General features: G+C 42.1%; 1 protein-coding gene across 1 annotated transcript; it reads right to left on the bottom strand.

The window, feature by feature from the left end:
* Positions 1 to 16,482: 16,482 nt before the first annotated feature.
* Positions 16,483 to 18,346, bottom strand: gdf6b (growth differentiation factor 6b). Its single transcript, XM_072371170.1, has 2 exons — positions 17,935 to 18,346; positions 16,483 to 17,745 (listed from the first exon to the last, which is right to left on the bottom strand). The coding sequence occupies exons 1-2, from the start codon at positions 18,269 to 18,271 to the stop codon at positions 16,853 to 16,855; spliced, it is 1,230 nt and encodes a 409-aa protein (XP_072227271.1). The 5' UTR covers positions 18,272 to 18,346; the 3' UTR covers positions 16,483 to 16,852.
* Positions 18,347 to 19,179: the final 833 nt, after the last annotated feature.

The following is a 19,179-nucleotide window of genomic DNA, read 5'->3' as shown; positions in this document are numbered from 1 at the left end:
AGGCCAGAGTGAACCTTTAAGCAGGTTTTGGGACATTTAATTTAAACTAAGCTGCTGTCGTGCAATCAAAACTGTCTTAAAGTGTGTTTTTAGGAGCTAAATTTTGAGTTTCCAGCCTGGAGGTGGCAACTTTTTCTTCAAGAAGTCTCCTACAGTTCGTGGATTTATGCTTTGGTACAATTCAGCTCATTCTCATGATGTGAAATAGAGGCTGAAGAGAGTTTAGAGGAAAAAAGAGGTTTTAACTTGAAAAGGTAAACACATGAACGTGCACGGTAACCTGAATCAACGTGACACCTAAACTCACCAGAGTTTAGACGGTTAAGACAATGAGGCCCAAACACACAAAAGCAGAGGGCTAAAACACCCTTTTAATATAAATACGTGTTTGAGCTTCATTGCAACACCTTGATTCTTTTCTTTTTCCCACATTCTGCTGTAGATCTGCTGCTGTGTTTGGGATCTTTGTCCTGTTGATGAGCCAGTTTCAGCCCAGCTTTAGCTGTGGGACAGATGGCCTCACATCTGACTCTAGAATACTTTGGTATCCAGAGGAGTTCATGGTGGACTCAATGACTGCAAGGTGCCCAGGTCCTGTGGCTGCAGAACCAGCCCAGATCATCAGCCCTCCACCACCGTGCTTGACAGCTGGTATGAGGTGTTTGTGCTGATCTGCTGTGTTTGGTTTCCTCCAAACGTGCTGCTGTGCATTAGGACCAAACATCTCCACTTTGCTCTGGTCTGTCCAAAGGACATTGTTCCAGAAGTCTTGAGCTTTGTTCAGATGCAGCTTTGCAAACCTAAGCTGTGCTGCCATGTTCTTTTTAGAGAGAAGAGGCTTTCTCCTGCAGCCCTTCCAAACAAGCCATCCTTGTTCAGTCTTTTTCTAACTGTGCTGTCATGACCTTTGACCTTTAACATGCTAACTGAGGCCTGTAGAGTCTGAGATGTAGCTCTGGGCTTCTTCACCTTGGGGTGAACTTGCTGGGACGTCCACTCCTGGGAAGATTGACAGCTGTCCTGAATGTTTTCCACTTGTGAATAATCTTTCTCTCTGTAGAATGATGGACTCCAGATAGTCTGGAAATGGCCTAATAAACCCTCCCAGAATGATGAGCAGCAACAGTTGCTTCACTAAGATCATTGTGTCCTCAGTATAATCAGAGAGTAAGAACATATATATATATAAAACAGAGTTTTTAAACATTTCGAGACAGATTCCTCTAAAACATCCATCTTCAGTGACAAAAACACTTGGAATCTTCTAATTTCCCCTTTCAGTTCTTAGCTGGTTAGTTGCCAGTGACGTCTGAGGAGCGTGTTTCTGTATCTTTCTCAGATTTGGTTCATGAGCAGCTCGTTTTACATGTGGTCGATGCTGGTGTCTGCACGGCAGGAGGCTCTGCACCAACAGATTAATGCAACTACTTCAGCTAAGCACTACACATGTTTTCATACTTCAGGAATCCCATTTTATTCTCTGCAATGAAAATGATATGTTGGCTTAATGTGAGATCTGATGAAGCATCGAATACAATCATTACATAACTGAGCCCTGTGCGTTTTTGGTGTTTTAAAGGTGGAGAAAGAACAGACAGTCTGCAGGTAATCAACCACCAAATGACTGCCTGTGATGTTTCGGGGGAAATCACCTCACTAATGGCTCGTCTTGTGCCCTGTGTCATTTCCTTTTGATGTGATCAGGCAGTGATGATCAGTGATCTGGCTGCTTGTAGTAAAGAGCTCTCAGCAGGCACTTTTAATTACCGGCCGGACTGATTTTGGCCACGGAGCCCGCCTCGTCTGGTTTTTATTTCCAACTGCAGACTGACTGTAAAACAACACTGCCAGCGCTGTCACCCAAAACCAAAGCTGTTCATGTACAAAAGCAGCCGAGGCCCTGATTATCATTCTGTGTCGGGCATGTGAGCGACAGTTGCTCTGTTTTTACTTACAACCCCCTCCCTCCTTTCCTCTGCCTCCTCTCTTTTGCCTTTAAGTATCTTTTTGCACACATAAAAACTGATGTCAAGTGCACACGCTACATGCTCTATCTCAGACAAATCAGAGCCAGGTGTGTCCGTAAGAGAGAGTTCACATTAGGGAGATATTGCAAACATCTGCGTGTTCTGCATGTCCTCATCATTTAGATCCCCGTGTGACAGTAAAAGGCTGCAGAGAGGAGAAGAGGGGAACACCCGCTAAAGACTAACTCTGCCCAGTTTGTTCTGCTGCCAAAAGGCCTCAGTGAGGGGGCTCTGCAGCAGGGACAGGGAGCTCTCACACACACATGCACAGCTGGGTTTTCATCACTTCAGAAGACTTATATTCATTCAATCATTATTACCCCAGCCTTAAACCAATGTCTTCAACCTAAAAATAATTACATAGACTGCAGGGACTTGATTTTCGGTTGATGTGAGCCCACGAAGCTGCCATGTTAACACAGTTATGCCTCCAACTGCAGAGATAAAACACGCTTTTTTCTCTCTTAAGGGTTAAACCTTAAACCTCCAGATATTTTTTCAGACCGCTTAAGTGGATATTTCTCCTGCTATATCTGCAGAAATTTCTTCAAACATTGGACCGGTGGGTGAGGATACTGCCCACGATCCGTCATGATTCAAGAGAAGAAGATTCTGAGCATGCTCAGTGAGCAGCAGACTCTCCTTTGGAAGAAAACTCGAGGACATAAACAGCAGTTTGTGCAGTGAGTAAACCAAAAAAGAACAAATAGGATTTGACAGAAGGTGGTAAAATATCAGAAAAGCTGATATAACTGCATCATTGTTAGGTTTCTGGTGCACAAAGCACTGTCCATCGCTGTGTTTTTACCCGAGTCTTCTGATCGGGAGCAGCTTATATACAGCTCAGTGCATGTGAGTCCAAAGTCGTGATCTTCCAGAACATCTGCCAATATCTTCCTGCAAAGATCAGGATCAGACCAAAGTCCACATCCCTCTGTTTTTCCCTGAGACGGAGATTTACAAGCTGATGGAAGTTCAGTTCAGTTCAGAAGTGAGATTCTGCTGCTCTGTGACACCCGTTGGTTTTCCAAAGCTGTATGTTGCACATTTAAATCAATCTTCTCATGTTTTACCCTCGTTAAAGAGTCCTGCACTTACTGTGAGAAAGATTCCTGTGAGTTGACTGATGCAAAGCATTTTATGATGCAGTGATCAAAGCGGGTACAAACAACACCGTCTCCAATCAAACCCAGAAATGACAACATTCAGGGCAACTCCCCGATGAAACCTCCTGATAATCCACCGTTCTTTCTTTCATCAACAATTGTTCCCACCAGTCCTGCTCAGGAAAACAGTTCTCCAACATGGGAAGCCTTGCTTGCAACGTGGCTGCGTTCCGCTCGCTGTGTTCTGGAGAGATTTTAGGGTCTCTGAGGTCAAAGTGTGCAATAAGTGGCACCAAACCTCGATCTACACTTCAGGACTGGGTCGAGGTGTCCGTTAATTTCATCCTCTCATGATAATGGCAAACTTTCCTGTGTCCAGGGCCTTCAGAAAAACCTGTGAAATATTCATTTTATGTCTCACTGGCATCAGATTTGAACTATAATTTGTAAATTCTGTGAGATTTGAAGTTAGAAAATGTCACGATTTATGGCCGGGATGAACATATCTCAACAATTATTAGATGGAGTGCAATGAAATTTGGTGCATATCATCTTAGTGTTAAACTTTGAAGGGGAACGCCGGTATTTTTAAACCTGGACCTTATTTCTGGCATGAAATACGTTCATCTACTCACCGAGAACAGTTTGGTGAAAGTCGGCATCCTTAACGGAGTGAACGGGGCTTAGAGGATGCAGCCTCTAAATAAGGCATTATCTGTCTTTATTTCACCAATACTTTAAGAAGAATGAATGAATGAACGTGTGCTATAGCTCTGTTAGCTCATAGCTGCTGTTATGTGGCTACTTGCAGCTATAGGAGAGCTAACGGAGGGATTTCTACACAGGCACTCTACTGGGACCACTTCAGCCACACGCCCCCCTGCAGCACAGTTTATTCACTCCGGTAAGAACGTCCATCTTACTCAAAGTCGTCGTTCACGTTGTCAAAATCTGATAAATCTCCTGCCATGTTGCACAAAACTATCAGCAGCAAACTCTGTGTGAAGTTAGCCGACTGTCACAGAGCACGGAGTGAATAAACTGTGCTGCAGGGGGGCGTGTGGATGAAGTGGGCCCAGTAGAGTGCCTGTGTAGAAATCCCTCCGTTAGCTCTCCTATAGCTGCAAGTAGCCACATAACAGCAGCTATGAGCTAACAGAGCTATAGCACACGTTCATTCATTCATTCTTCTTAAAGTATTGGTGAAATAAAGACAGATAAAGCCTTATTTAGAGGCTGCATCCTCTAAGCCCCGTTCTCTCCGTTATATGGATCTCCAGTTATCTAAATATCTTCTGAAGGACGCCGACTTTCACCAAACTGTTCTCAGTGAGCAGATGAACGTATTTCATGCCAGAAATAAGGTTTGAAAATACCGGAGTTCCCCTTTAAAGCACTGCTGTGGCTTCTGTTTCTTTTCCCCTTAAAACGAACTCTTTTTCATCACATTTCCCTGACTTTTCTTCATAATTAGACATCTCTTTCTTCAGTTTTGCACGCACACCCTCCATGACTTTCACCTTTTATTCCTCCTGCTGATTTCCTTTCGTGGACACACTCCCCTGCTGGCTCATGTCCTCTTCCCCCTCAGGTGAATCCCAGAGATGAAGGAACTGTGTCACGACTTATTTAAATGTTATAAAACGGGAAAAAATGTTGGGATCTTCGCCCACTCCCCCTAATGAAACCGTCACCTCAGGCTAAAAACTGTAGGAAAAGATCAAGTATGGAAACTCAGCTGCAGGATCCTGTTCAAAGTGTGGAAACATAACGGGAATCCAAAGTATATGTGCTGAGAGACGGACCCAGATTGAGGGAGAGTGAGGTTACAGCGAGGGGAAATACGACACAGAAAAGTCAGATATGAGGTTTCAGACAGATGGAAAAGAGTCGGAGTCTGTTTTGTTTCAACAAGTGAAATCTGATCTGAAAGGTATAAAATGCAGGAATTACTGCACAAATAAGTGAGTAAAATGTATTTATATCACACTTCTCACAGATATAAGAGCTTGTCTGATTAAAAATGTCTTGAGCTGCTTTCAGTGGAGTCCTGATGTGTGTCCTGTACACTGAAGCTCGCCATGACTTCGTCAGCTCAGCTTCCTGAAAGGCTCTTTTTAAAGTCAGCAATAGATTGTCGTCCTGAAAATATTAGATTTAGTTTTTATATTCAATCGTATTTTAAGGTAACTTTAAATCACATAATAATGAGAAGGCCGATGTTTAGCTCCGTCTCATTTTTTTGTTTTAGTCTGCAGCTCAAGTGAGAAATAATGACTAACGGATAATCTTCCCATTCAACTGAATCTGAAATGATGAACCATTGTGTAAACCTTCCCTATAAAGTTCCCTGTTAACTGTTCATATGCTTTGGAATCTCACTTAAAATGTCTGAATACCCTCTGAATGCCCACTTTCACCACCTGTTATATACTCACCTGCATCCACTCAGCTTGTTAGCCCCTCCGGTATTTAGTCTCCTCTCATTCCTCCTCATCAGAGGTCATTTTAGTGTTTTGTTAGCGCAGAACTGAGAAGGTTTCAGCTGCTCTTTTGGCATGAATTTGATGAAAGTAGCTAAAACAAATCTGTCACTTCTTCACCTTTAAAGAAAGTGATCTGGATGCCTCAAAATGTGACGGTCTCATTGTCAACCGATGCTCGACTTCCCCACAAAACCAAGAAGCAGTGATCAGATAAAACGTTTGTGGAGTAACGTTACTGGTTGTTCTTAACCTTGAAGACTTCTTGATTAGGAAAACATCAGGATTTGCCTTAAAATAGACCCTCCCAACCAGAGAAAGAGACTAAAAAAGTGAATAAACGGTTTGTGGAGTAACGTTACTGGTTGTTCTTAACCTTGAAGACTTCTTGATTAGGAAAACATCAGGATTTGCCTTAAAATAGACCCTCCCAACCAGAGAAAGTGAATAAAAAAGTGAATAAACGGTTTGTGGCGTAACGTTACTGGTTGTTCTTAACCTTGAAGACTTCTTGATTAGGAAAACATCAGGATTTGCCTTAAAATAGACCCTCCCAACCAGAGAAAGAGCATAAAAAAGTGAATAAACGGTTTGTGGAGTAACGTTACTGGTTGTTCTTAACCTTGAAGACTTCTTGATTAGGAAAACATCAGGATTTGCCTTAAAATAGACCCTCCCAACCAGAGAAAGTGAATAAAAAAGTGAATAAACGGTTTGTGGCGTAACGTTACTGGTTGTTCTTAACCTTGAAGACTTCTTGATTAGGAAAACATCAGGATTTGCCTTAAAATAGACCCTCCCAACCAGAGAAAGAGAATAAAAAAGTCAATAAACGGTTTGTGGAGTAACGTTACTGGTTGTTCTTAACCTTGAAGACTTCTTGATTAGGAAAACATCAGGATTTGCCTTAAAATAGACCCTCCCAACCAGAGAAAGTGAATAAAAAAGTGAATAAACGGTTTGTGGCGTAACGTTACTGGTTGTTCTTAACCTTGAAGACTTCTTGATTAGGAAAACATCAGGATTTGCCTTAAAATAGACCCTCCCAACCAGAGAAAGCATAAAAAAAGTGAATAAACGGTTTGTGGAGTAACGTTACTGGTTGTTCCTGACCTTGAAGACTTCTTGATTAGGAAAACATCAGGATTTGCCTTAAAATAGACCCTCCCAACCAGAGAAAGAGCATAAAAAAGTGAATAAACGGTTTGTGGAGTAACGTTACTGGTTGTTCTTAACCTTGAAGACTTCTTGATTAGGAAAACATCAGGATTTGCCTTAAAATAGACCCTCCCAACCAGAGAAAGTGAATAAAAAAAGTGAATAAACAGTTTGTGGCGTAACGTTACTGGTTGTTCTTAACCTTGAAGACTTCTTGATTAGGAAAACATCAGGATTTGCCTTAAAATAGACCCTCCCAACCAGAGAAAGAGCATAAAAAAAGTGAATAAACGGTCACTAAGATGGACGAGAGCTAAAGGAATCTTTTCTGTTTGAGAACACTTGAAGCACGAGGCAGATGATAGCAGCATGCATTCAGCACACAGAGGGTGCGTGGGGTCTTGGCTAATGGCCTCGTTCAACATCTGTTTATCAAAATGTTCAGTACGACTACTGAACTGGAGCATCACAGGTGAACGTCTGGAAGGCCAGAACTGGCTTCACTCCTGGGCCACGATGTGTGTTCAGCTTGTAATGTGCTCGCTGTGGAAAAAGTGACACGTGTCAGCGTACAAACTGAGATTGAATTTCCTCAAAAAAATGCTAAGAATCACAAAAGCAAAGGCGGGGAGACTCCTCACAGCTGATGTGGATTACAGCAGAGAGCATCCAGCAGCAGAAACATTCTCCTGAAATATGTTCTTTCTTGGCATTTGTCAGATTTTTTCCAGAGCTTTTCCAGCATCTCAAACATTAATCACTTCTTGCTTCATGTGTGTTTCTTAATGTCATTTTTCATAAATCTGTAGCTTTTGTTTTCTAAGGGAACGTCTTCAACGACCTTCTCCTCCAGATCCTCCATAACTCGCCCGTGTGACCCGTCCTGACACTGAAATTCACCTGAATCCAGTGTAAATCCAGTAGATTTTATGTCACAAAACTATATTTAACAGCTGAATGTTCTTTTACTTTGTTAAACACGCCTCAAACATTAAATACACCTCCAACATTTTAATATGCAAACGAGTCTGCAGTTAAAGGAGAGTTATTTCAGAGTTTAATGAGCTGCTGCAGCTGCTGATTGACAGGAAACATGGCCCCAACAAGAGAGCTGTCAGTGGAAACAATGGAATGGATTATAAAACTCCTTCAGCTCCTTCAGAGTGTGGCAGAAGATGCTGGTTGTTCCCAGTCAGCTGGGGCTGAAATTAGGAGAAGGAACTATCGAAACGGGAAGGTTGTAAAAAGGAAACATACAGGTCAAAGAGTCGGGACAGAAAACTCAAAGCAACACGTCTGAAAACAGAAACAGGAGAGAACTGTGAGAAAGCAGCTGAAGGAAATGGGATTTCCATCCAGAGAAGCCAAACTTAAAGCATCAGTAACACCTAAAGAGGAGAAAAGCAGCTCACAGCGGCTGAAGAGAAGCAGCCAGGGACTGTGGATGGTTGGATGGAAGTGAGACTCAGAGATGAATCACCAAGGAGACGATGCTGGAGCTTTACTTTGGTCCAATGAAACAGAAAGATGACTGGCTGAAGGAAACCAGCAGGTTTCCACCATCAGTGATGATATGGGCTGATGTAAAGGACCAGAGGAGGTGTTCAGGAGGACTCTGTTCTCCTTCCATCTCTGATGATATGGGCTGATGTAAAGGACCAGAGGAGGTGTTCAGGTGGACTCTGTTCTCCTTCCATCACTGATGATATGGGCTGATGTAAAGGACCAGAGGAGATGGCAGCATCACCTCTGCAGGAGGTGTTCAGGAGGACTCTGTTCTCCTTCCATCACTGATGATATGGGCTGATGTAAAGGACCAGAGGAGATGGCAGCATCACCTCTGCAGGAGGTGTTCAGGTGGACTCTGTTCTCCTTCCATCACTGATGATATGGGCTGATGTAAAGGACCAGAGGAGGTGTTCAGGAGGACTCTGTTCTCCTTCCATCTCTGATGATATGGGCTGATGTAAAGGACCAGAGGAGGTGTTCAGGTGGACTCTGTTCTCCTTCCATCACTGATGATATGGGCTGATGTAAAGGACCAGAGGAGATGTTCAGGTGGACTCTGTTCTCCTTCCATCTCTGATGATATGGGCTGATGTAAAGGACCAGAGGAGCTGGCAGCATCACCTCAGCAGGAGGTGTTCAGGTGGACTCTGTTCTCCTTCCTTTGTTTTAGTTTTTTAGTCCACGGCTGCACAGAAGAAAGATTTTACTACTGTAGAAACCGTCATGTCCAAAGTATGACTGAATCCTCAAGATACTTTTAAACACACTTATTTGACTTTTCAATTGTAATTAAACAAATATGAACATTGGATCTTATCAAGTAAACAGAGTAAATGATAAAATACTCTTTATTTTAATTAAGTTTCCTCTTAAATCTGCTACATATTATAATAATAATTGCTACTTATATGCTAAATTAATAAAACCTGGTTTTCTGGGCAATTTAGATTAAAGAATTTCAACATATTGTAGTTAAAACATGCTTAATATTTTTCTTTAAATGCTAAAACATGACTTGAATATCACAGTATAAACTCTGAAAGATGATTAAACTAAAAGCTGCTGGGAAATAAGACGTCACAACAATTTATTTTACCAACAGAAGTCCCTTCCTTTGTCTGTCGGGCACCATGTGACTCCACAGAGGATTTCCACTCCAAAGCCTCAGACAGGCTGCATTTAGCAGAGCAAACATTGGGGTCAAGGTGACAAGACTCTTCACTTTCACTTGAAAGCAAGCAGGCGAGACACGTGTTGGGATTATGCAAATACTTTGAGGGGAAGGCATCTTATCCTTCATCCTCTGACCGTCTGATTTCCATCTGCACATGTTTTCTGGAAACATCTCACTCCGGATCTCAGCCCCCTTCTCCTCCACGCTGCACTCTGGACATGTGTGAAACATTTGCCATCACGGGGAAGTCAAAGGAAAACAGAAACGTGCACTTTTCCCCCTCCTCGGATAACGGCCGAGTCCTGCTCTGGATTTACACCCGTCTTTGTGTCCCTGGCAAATATTCAGCTCCATCTCACAGCAAATCTGCCAAAGGGAGACAGAGCAGAAACGCCTCCGTATGCCGCTATAGAGACGGCACATTCCAGGCTTTTGTCCGGGTCGCTGCTCCGAGCAGCTGCTTCAAACCCCCCCCTTCTTACATCTCACCTTGTTGTTTGGGGATTGACAGCGAGGCCCTCCAAGAGCATGGCACACATTCCTTGCCCTAACCCTCCTCTTTTCTAAAGGGATGTGTTTGTTGTTTAATGTCCACAGCCCCAAGAGACAATGGGCCACTTGACTTTTGACCCCACGGATGAAAAGGAGGGCATAATCTGATGAGGAGATCCTCCACTGCCATTGTCTGACAAGCAGTCTGAGCCAATGTAGCTCGAGACGAAAGGGGAGGTCTCTCATTACATTTGCACATTTATTTGTCTGTCACATATTTCCCTCTCCTCGACCTCCAGCACGCACGGAAATAGAAGCCTTTCTACTGTCTGCAGATCCCGTTTTCACTGTTTTCACCTGCAGACTCTCACTCAGAGCGCCATCGGATCGGATTAATGGCTAAATTACAAAAAGACTGAGTTATTCAGCTCATGGAGACACCTTAATCTGACTAAAATCGGATCGAATTAAGAATTAGTTTCTATTTCAGCCACTTTCCTCTGATTTCATCACAGATTTGTAAACTCTTTGTGCATTTTATTGGGTGTGTCATCTCACCTTCGGCTCCTTCTGTGATGAAATTACAGTTTGACACTTTGCATCGATGCTCCATTTATTTGACCTTTGCAGACAAACGTTAGAAAGCAGTGAAATGTTGTGTCACCTGAGGTTGTGCTAACTCTCATAAGATCTTAAGTAGGAGACACTTGGACTTGTTTATGGTGCCTGAGGGTTTTTCTTAAGTAACGGGTCAGTGATGCACATGTTAAGATCAAAGCTCTGCAGACGAGAAGAGAAACACCTCAAAATGCCACCAGCTTGATAGCATTCAGTGCGGTTAAATGAGCGCCATCGGATCGGATTAAAGGCTAAATTACAATAAGACTGAGTTATTCAGCTCATGTAGACACCTTAATCTGACTAAAAACGGATCGGATCGAATTAAGACCCCGAGATAACTCGATCCAAACGTAGACGACAGTGGATCGGATCGAGCGCTCTGAGCATGCTCCAGATTTTTTCCCGCGATCGTCACCCGGAAGTGGAAGGAGACGATATTACTGTTGTTGACCTGCATAATACGTCCCCTTTAAAGTTCATATTTTAACACTAAAGAACTCCTTTTGTTAGAATGATCATTTTGTTTATTATTTCAAAAAGACATGTTGGCATTTATAAAGAAATAAACAGCATGAAAACTGGTTCAAACTTCAGAGAAATTATGTTTTTAATTCAAACCTTAAGAAACGGAGCTGTTTCCAGGCCAAAATGGCGCCCAAACTCAGTGCGGTTACATGAGGGCCATCGGATCGGATTAATGGCTAAATTACAATAAAATTGAGTTATTCAGCTCATGTAGACACCTTAATCTGACAGAAAATCGAATCGAGTTACTTGCGATCGAATTAAGACGAATTAAGACACGTAGTCGACAGTGGATCGGATCGAGCGTTCTGCGTTCGCCATCTTTCTGAATGCCTGAGTTTGTTGCTGTTGGTGGTGAAGACGCCAACAGGAAGTGGCTCTATTAGCGATAGCTGAAATGGGGACAGCGCCACCTATCGTACCGGGGTATGACCTGCTTTGTGCCAGTGATTCCATTCATTCACCGCCATATATCCAAGGATAATTACCCTCAGATAAGGAGCAGAACCCAACTGTAGCTGTAATCCAGCTAATCTCATCATGGAGACCCACTGACTGTCAGTTGAGTCGACATGATTTGATTACTGCCATGTTTATACTTTTACAGACATTTAAATCTAGTTTAACTTGCACGGAGCTAATTTACACATGGTATACTCGATAATCTCTCACAGAAGAACTGTAATGCTGCAACATGTGGTTATTTTCACCATCATTACGCCTGTCATCTTCTTTAGTAAGATTTGAGCTGGTGGAAAAAGACTCCCTGCAGCACCAATAACTCCTATAATGAAAGTTTTCATGAAACCCTGAAAAAGTAACAAATACTATTTGAGTGATACGTTTGAAAATCATTTCCAATATAACTTTCATTGGTTTTCTTTTTTAATTAATAGATCAAATAGTTATAATATGTATATAAAAAGTGATAAAACTGGCTTGCAGGATTATTTATTTGCAACTTTTAGATAAAACTGTTATTTCTTTCAGCTACTTGAACAAATAATTTCCCTTTTTCCTTTTCTTTTTGTATCTTAATCTAATTTTTCAGTGCTAAATATTGAACTACTGCCCCATATTGATGATGCCAACCTTTATTTAACGTTTACACAGGAACTAGCCTGACTTGCTCTGATTGGTCGGCTCCAGGTGCCTGATCAGACCCACCAATCTACATGAGCTCAGCTTTCACTGGATAATAAACTGATGCAGGGTGAGTCATCAACATTTTTTATTGTTTCCAGGAAACAACAAACTCTAAAATACCACAAAGAATAACTATAAAAGGACTTTTTTTCTGTGTTGTAATGAATTTTCCTTCGTTTTTTTGTGTCGTTTATATTTTCAGTGTCAGATGTTCATGCAGCTGCACCTTTATATAATGAGGTTAACATGAATTAAAATTATGAGCCAAAAGCTCAGGCTTTAAGTTTGTGACCAACCAACTGACCTGCCACTTCTTTCTTTTCTCTCCCACATCGTAGGACTTTGACAATTTTGCCAGTGAGAGAAATCATTCTGATTCAGTGCAATGATTGAACTAAATGTCTGTTTTTTTATTATTACCACATTCAGATGTGTCTAAATGAGCCAAAACTATGTTGGCTACTGATTCAACATACTTTACTCTACTTTGTTTACTTTTTTTCTTTTAATCTATGTCTTCTGGTTTCTGCTTTTTATGTTGGATGATAAAGAAAAGTCTATATGGTTCATTCAGTCCTATACGGTACTGCTCTCTTCTTCACTACAAAGTTATGTCTTTTGCAGCCGATTATCCTAGTTGGATGTCGTCTTTGTGGCGTGTCCAATCAGGTTTTCTTTTTATCAACACTTGTTCTTGCAGCTGGTCGGATGTGTCCTTGGTCTTTTTGGCCAGAAAGACACTTGATCTTAATCATAGATACATGTGTTTATGATGGCTGCCTGGAGTTTCCTGTGTTTGTTTGGAACGTCATGTGTGCAGAAATTAACGCTACGTGTCTGTGACCTGCAATATTCAGGTGACCTGTAGGGGGCAGTGTGGGGCTAAATTTGACTGAATGAAAGGGTCGGCTGCGGTAAAAATGGCAGAAAGCTTGATGTTGAATGTTGGCCAGTGAGCTTATCAAATTAGCTGATCAGAGGTTGGAACCATTTTAGAGACATCAGTGCATCATGGAAAATGTTAGCGAATGTGATCAATCACTGGACGAAGCAAGTTAGTTACGTAAATGTGTGATTAAAAAAGCAAGTATATTCCTTAGATTTGCTCTGAACAACCTGTTTCCAACAGTTCTTTCTACTTTTATAACAAGCTCTCATTAGCCTTTAAAGGGGAACTCTGGTATTTTTAAACCTGGACCTTATTTCTGGCATGAAATACGTTCATCTAGTCACTGAGAACAGTTTGGTGAAAGTCGGTGTCCTTCAGAAGATATTTAGATTCCTCGAGATCCACGTATATCCGGATGATGTCATCGAAGCCTGCTGCTGCAGCACAGTTCATTCACTCCGTGCTCAGTGACAGTCGGCTAACTTCACACAGAGTTTGCTGCTGATAGTTTTGTGCAACATGTAAGGATATTTATCAGATTTTGAAGATGTGGACGACAACTTTGAGTAAGATGGACGTTCTTACCGGAGTGAATAAGCTGTGCTGCAGGGGGGCGTGTGGATGAAGTGGTCCCAGTAGAGTGCCTGTGTAGAAATCCCTCCGTTAGCTCTCCTATAGCTGCAAGTAGCCACATAACAGCAGCTATGAGCTAACAGAGCTATAGCACACGTTCATTCATTCATTCTTCTTAAAGTATTGGTGAAATAAAGACAGATAATGCCTTATTTAGAGGCTGCATCCTCTAAGCCCCGTTCACTCCGTTATATGGATCTCGAGGAATCTAAATATCTTCCGAAGGACGCCGACTTTCACCAAACTGTTCTCGGTGAGTAGATGAACGTATTTCATGCCAGAAATAAGGTCTAGGCTTAAAAATACCGGAGTTCCCCTTTAAATTCGTCTTTTTGTTATAAACTGAACGACAAAATAATACAAAGTAATTATTTCATGCCAGAAATAAGGTTTAAAAATACCGGAGTTCCCCTTTAACGGATCTTTTTATGGTCTTCTACTATAAGAGCAGTGCAGCTCACAATTATTCCAAAATCTGGCCAATCAGAGGAGAGCGGGCGGTTCTTGAGGACGGGACGTAATGAGATAAGAGCCAAAATGCGTCAGTTACAGGATGAACTGACAGGATGCACGAAGAGCCTTTAATAGAAAATAAAACCCTGAAATAAGAATAAGGAGCTGGAAATGAGCAAGACTTTAAGAACAAGCACCATCACTAATAAAGTATTTGCAGTAAAACGGACAAAAATAAAGATAAATTCAGACATTAAGTTGAAGTTGTTTTAATTTTCCTGTTCTATACATCTTACACTTCATACATTTTATAAGAATAGATTCGTTTGGTTAAACAAGCTGATTATTTTATGCTTTAACATAATGTTTCACATCATTTGATGCTGGATTCCAAAGAGAGGTTCAAATAAAACACAAACATGTTGTGGCACAACACCGAATTATTCATTAATTTCTCTTTCTTAGTCAATATGTTACGTTTCTTTATTCCGGTTAATAATTTAAAACACAGGTATGAAGTTAAATTGTTTAAACTGCCTTTTAGGTAAATCCACCAAACAAAACAAGATTTTTTCTTTGGTGATTAATTATTTCCTATTTATATATAAATCAAAGATATAGATAGTTTCTGATATTTCACAGTGTGCCAGCAGAGGATTTTTGTCACATTTCTAGAACAAAATATGGCCCGTATGTTTTTATTTGAACCTGAACATCCAGATGTGTAACTCGTGCCGTCTGGAAGTTGCAACAGAACTAAGTGGACAACATAAAAGCAATAACTTATTCACAGAGCATAAATTATTATTTCCATATCAAATATTTACATATGGTACCTCTTTTCAAACATCAGTGCAATGCAGAGAAAATTACTGTATGTATGTAATCTCACACAGACGTAAACTGCTGAGAAACCCTGCGCTGGTTCTGGTATTGATGCTTGGATGATGAGTTTAATCTGAAAAAGTGTGTTTGCGCACCTCCCTGAGTCATCAGCTGTGTCAGGTCCTGAAACCTGCTTCTCTTGAGGTTTCCATTACTGGAAAAATGTCTACCTGAAGTCCGTCATTTAGTTTACAGAAGAAACTGAGTGTAAAAGGGACAAAATTTGATTATTTTAGTGAAATCTGACACCGATTCAGAATGACGGCTGAACTTCTTTGAAAGAAGGGAGAGACCTGAGTGTTTTTAGTGGACAAACTTCTTCAAAGTTGTTTGCTTTTAGTACAAGCAGTTCAAAACTTTACACAGTGTTAATGCCTCAAAGGAGGAAGAGCAGGGGATAAAAGAGTAAGACTGCCAACAAAGAGTTCTACCTTAACAATAAAAGGCTTCTCCAAAGGTGCTTCTCTAAGTCAAGGGTACTTCCGTGATAGAACGGATCTGTCTTTAGCTATGAGAGACTTTTCCTGGCATTCAGAAAACATATCATGGAACATATCCTGACAAGCATCTGTTACGCCAACAGTTCCTTCGTCAATTAGCCAATTACACCCGAGTCACACAGCAGTGATTAAAAAAAGAACCAAAGCAACAAAAAAAAAAAGCATGCTAACTAGCTTATAGCAATTAGCTGGCTACTTAGCAGCCATTTATGCTGGTCATTTATATTGTGCTGTGCTTTGATGGAGTACAAACAAAGAAATTTAAATGCACTTTGCATCAATATCTGTCAATTTTTGGTCTGCACCGTCTTTGACTTGTGTGCTTTATTGTGATTGCTTTAAGAACACCAAAGCTATACAGATGCATCTTTTAAATGTCACAGAACGAAAGACTAACTTTTCCAAAGGGTCCTTAATATTTGAACAGTCGTTTGGGGAGGTTTTATAAGCTGGCATCCTGGAAACAGTTAGCAAGGATCCTTTCTTGACTTTGAGAAGCCCATGTGGAGTATCAGGTGTCTCCTCTAAAGTGAGACATTAGCATGTTAGATTAGAAGAAGGAGGCCACTCTCATGTCTTCCAGTGAATATGATGTCAGAGGAAGCTGCCTGCCTTGGTCTAACACAGTTTTCTGAGCTTCAAAAAGAACCAAGCTAGCCTGTCCCGTCTTTATGCTATGCTAAGCTAAGCTAACTGGCTGGCTGCTGGGGTTGGAAAGTATTGTTTGAAATGCCTCTAATGTTTCTTTGTTTTTTGCTTTTTCACTCTGTTAAGCAATTTGTGCAACATTCAAATTGGATGAGAAGTGCTATACAAAGAAAGTCTGAAGGATTAAACAAGTCTTTCTACATGCAACTCCACTTCTATGAGTTGCCTAGTTGAGTAGCCCTTTGTAGCCTCTTAAGCTAGGCTACATCTGTCTTCCCCATGGCTCTTCATCTGAATGTGAAGACATGAGGGTGGCCTCAATCTTCTTATTCAAATATTTGCAAAAGAAATTGTCCACAAATTTGTAGGAAATGCTACCTGTAAGGTGACGAGATTGACTTTCAAGATGGGAAGATGCAAAACGAGGGAATTATGAGTCTGACATATAAAGAACAAACCTGTCAGATGTGTGGTTTTAATGTGTCCATAATTTCAGGAGCAGCCTTATCAGAACACAAAATATGATGCTGTTTGATTCCCATTAACTGGAGAGCCTGATGAAGAGGAGGAGGGGGAAGTAAACCACCACACCTGTCAGATCCACTACCTGCAGCCACATGACTCCACCACCATGTCCTCGTACTGTTTGTAGACCACATTGTTTCCTGAGTCGATGTACAGGATGCTAATGGGGCTGAGTTTGGACGGGGCGCAGCAGCTGGGGGGCATGTTGCTGGGGTTCATTGAATTCATCAGAGTCTGGATGATGGCGTGGTTTGTTGGCTCCAGGTGGGAACGCAGGGGGAAGTCACAAACGCCCTCGCAGTGGTACGCCTCATAGTCCAGCGGGGCGATGATCCAGTCGTCCCAGCCCAGATCTCTGAAGTTGACATGCAGCGGCTTCTTGCTGCACCTGGATTTGGACTTCTTTCCGTGCCTCTTCCCATGGCGGGTTTTGGCTGTTGCCGTCCTGCGTCTCCTGCTGGATTTGCTGCCAGGGCCCTTCTCCGTGGTCTTCCTCTCAAGGCCCAGTAACGCCCTCCCCTCCCTCCTCTCACTGAACAGGGTTTGCCTCTTCTTTGACCTGGTGAAGACCACTAAGATGGCTTTCTTCTGCTGAGGCCTTCCGTGCCGGTGTAAGCCCAGAAGCTGCAGGTCCAGCTCCCTCTCAGGGTTGTCCATCATGGCCCTGAGCTCCAGACAGAAGTGCTTCCCGTGGCTGAGGTGCTGTCGCTCTTTGAATATTTCCCACACGTCCAACACCTCCCACTTTGGCCCGTGGGAATCCTGCAGGTCCAGGGTTTTGGAGTCCAGCAGCTGCTGGTCGTGGCAGGAGAGAAGCTGGATGTCGACAGGCTCTGTTTCCGATATCCTGAAATTCCCAGACACTTTGGTGTATATCCTGAGCTCTGCCCCCAGCACCTCTGCTTTTTTAGAGAGGGTTGAGACGTCGAACAGATACTGCTGTCTCCTCAGAGGGGAGAGTGGGAGGTCATCTGTGGAAAGTATTAAAACGGCAGGGTCAGATGAATTCTCATGGAGATGATATACATACCAAAGAGATGTGGAATCTTACAGGAAAAATCCCACTATTGTCTGCACTGAATTAAAACAGGAGACAGAGACTGACTCTACTTGCATAAACACGCCATACATTCACATGCACGCAGCAGAGCTCCACATACCTTGTCCACTGTCCACAAAACTTGAAATAGTGTTTGCAGCTTTTGAAGAACGAAAAAAACTCGCATTGAGTCCCAGTTTCTCCGCAGTGGAAAAGGTTTTATAAATCGACAGCATGTAATCATGAGGCTCGATGAAGTCTTTAGATGAAGCTTTTCTATCCAGTGATGGTGGCGCGTAAAACTCTTTAAAATACTGGGACGCTTCTTGTCCTTTAAAAACTTTCGGCATCTTGCTCTTCGCGGCAGCTGGAGGGAAAATAGCGAGAGTCTGGAAACTGGGGATTTCCCAAACAAAAGCAAGAGCCCCGCAGAGAAAAGTGAAGAGATAGAAATCCATCCTCTGGTCTGAATCAGAGCCGGAGCCTGAGCTTTGGCCTGGGGACCAGAGTTGAACGCTGCATCTACTCTGCAGCAAGTGGCTGCTCCGCCAAGTGCGCACAGATCGGGAGGACAGGCGGTGCAAAGTTACAGAAAAGGGGGCGAGAACACGCCCACATTATGCTGTTACCAGGAGGGCTGAAAGGAGGGTGCAAATTAAGGCTGTAAAACTAATTGTTCCTCTGTCGGCCGACGCCGCCCTTCTGGGAGGAAAGGCAGATGTACGCTAAAAAGATGCGCGTCAACCTCTGCAGCCTTTTGACACTTATATTCTAAGAAAACCCTCTTAAACACAATCCAGATGTATAATTTTCGTCTCACTTTAATGTTCAGGTGTTTTTCTGTTCAAGCAGCAGCTTAAATATCACAACGGAGCCTTAATATGTAACGACAGGATGCTCTCTAGTGGACAAACAGAAAAATCGTTCTGGTGTAAAACGGGACACGCGCAGCCAGTCGACGTCCTTCAGCACCATGGACAGAGTCTATGCTCACCCTCATAAAACATTTGATAATGAACACACACCGATTGATCGTGAAAAAGATTTATTGAGCAGAGAATTTAGTTTAAAAACATTTATAAAGTGCAACAGTGTAAAGGACAGTGCCAACACTTCCTGCTTTCCTTCAGATTCAGGTGGACTATCACACCTGTTAGATAGAGTTTTATAGCTCATACACCTGATATTTATATATATAATCAAAGAAAATGCACAGAACCAAAAGGTACCCAAAGAAAAAACAAAAAACATCAAGTTTTACCCAACAGAGTACTTCATTTCCGGCTTTCCAATCCCTGTGTGGCTGCTTGAGAGGATGAGAATAGGTCCTGTATGTTTTTTGGCTGATTCTCAGTTAAACACGGTG

Source organism: Leuresthes tenuis, unplaced genomic scaffold, assembly GCF_036924035.1.
Source record: "Leuresthes tenuis unplaced genomic scaffold, fLeuTen1.0.hap1 SCAF_18, whole genome shotgun sequence".
Lineage (NCBI taxonomy): Eukaryota > Metazoa > Chordata > Actinopteri > Atheriniformes > Atherinopsidae > Leuresthes > Leuresthes tenuis.
The sequence above is the reverse complement of the archived record's forward strand: the minus strand, read 5'-3'. Positions and strand labels throughout refer to the sequence as shown.

Coding starts and splice junctions, on each gene's coding strand:
- gdf6b (XM_072371170.1), bottom strand. CDS start 18,271: ATGGATTTCTATCTCTTCACTTTTCTCTGCGGGGCTCTTGCTTTTGTT. Junction 17,746..17,934: donor TTTTGTGGACAGTGGACAAG/GTATGTGGAGCT, acceptor TACTTTCCACAG/ATGACCTCCCACTCTCCCCT.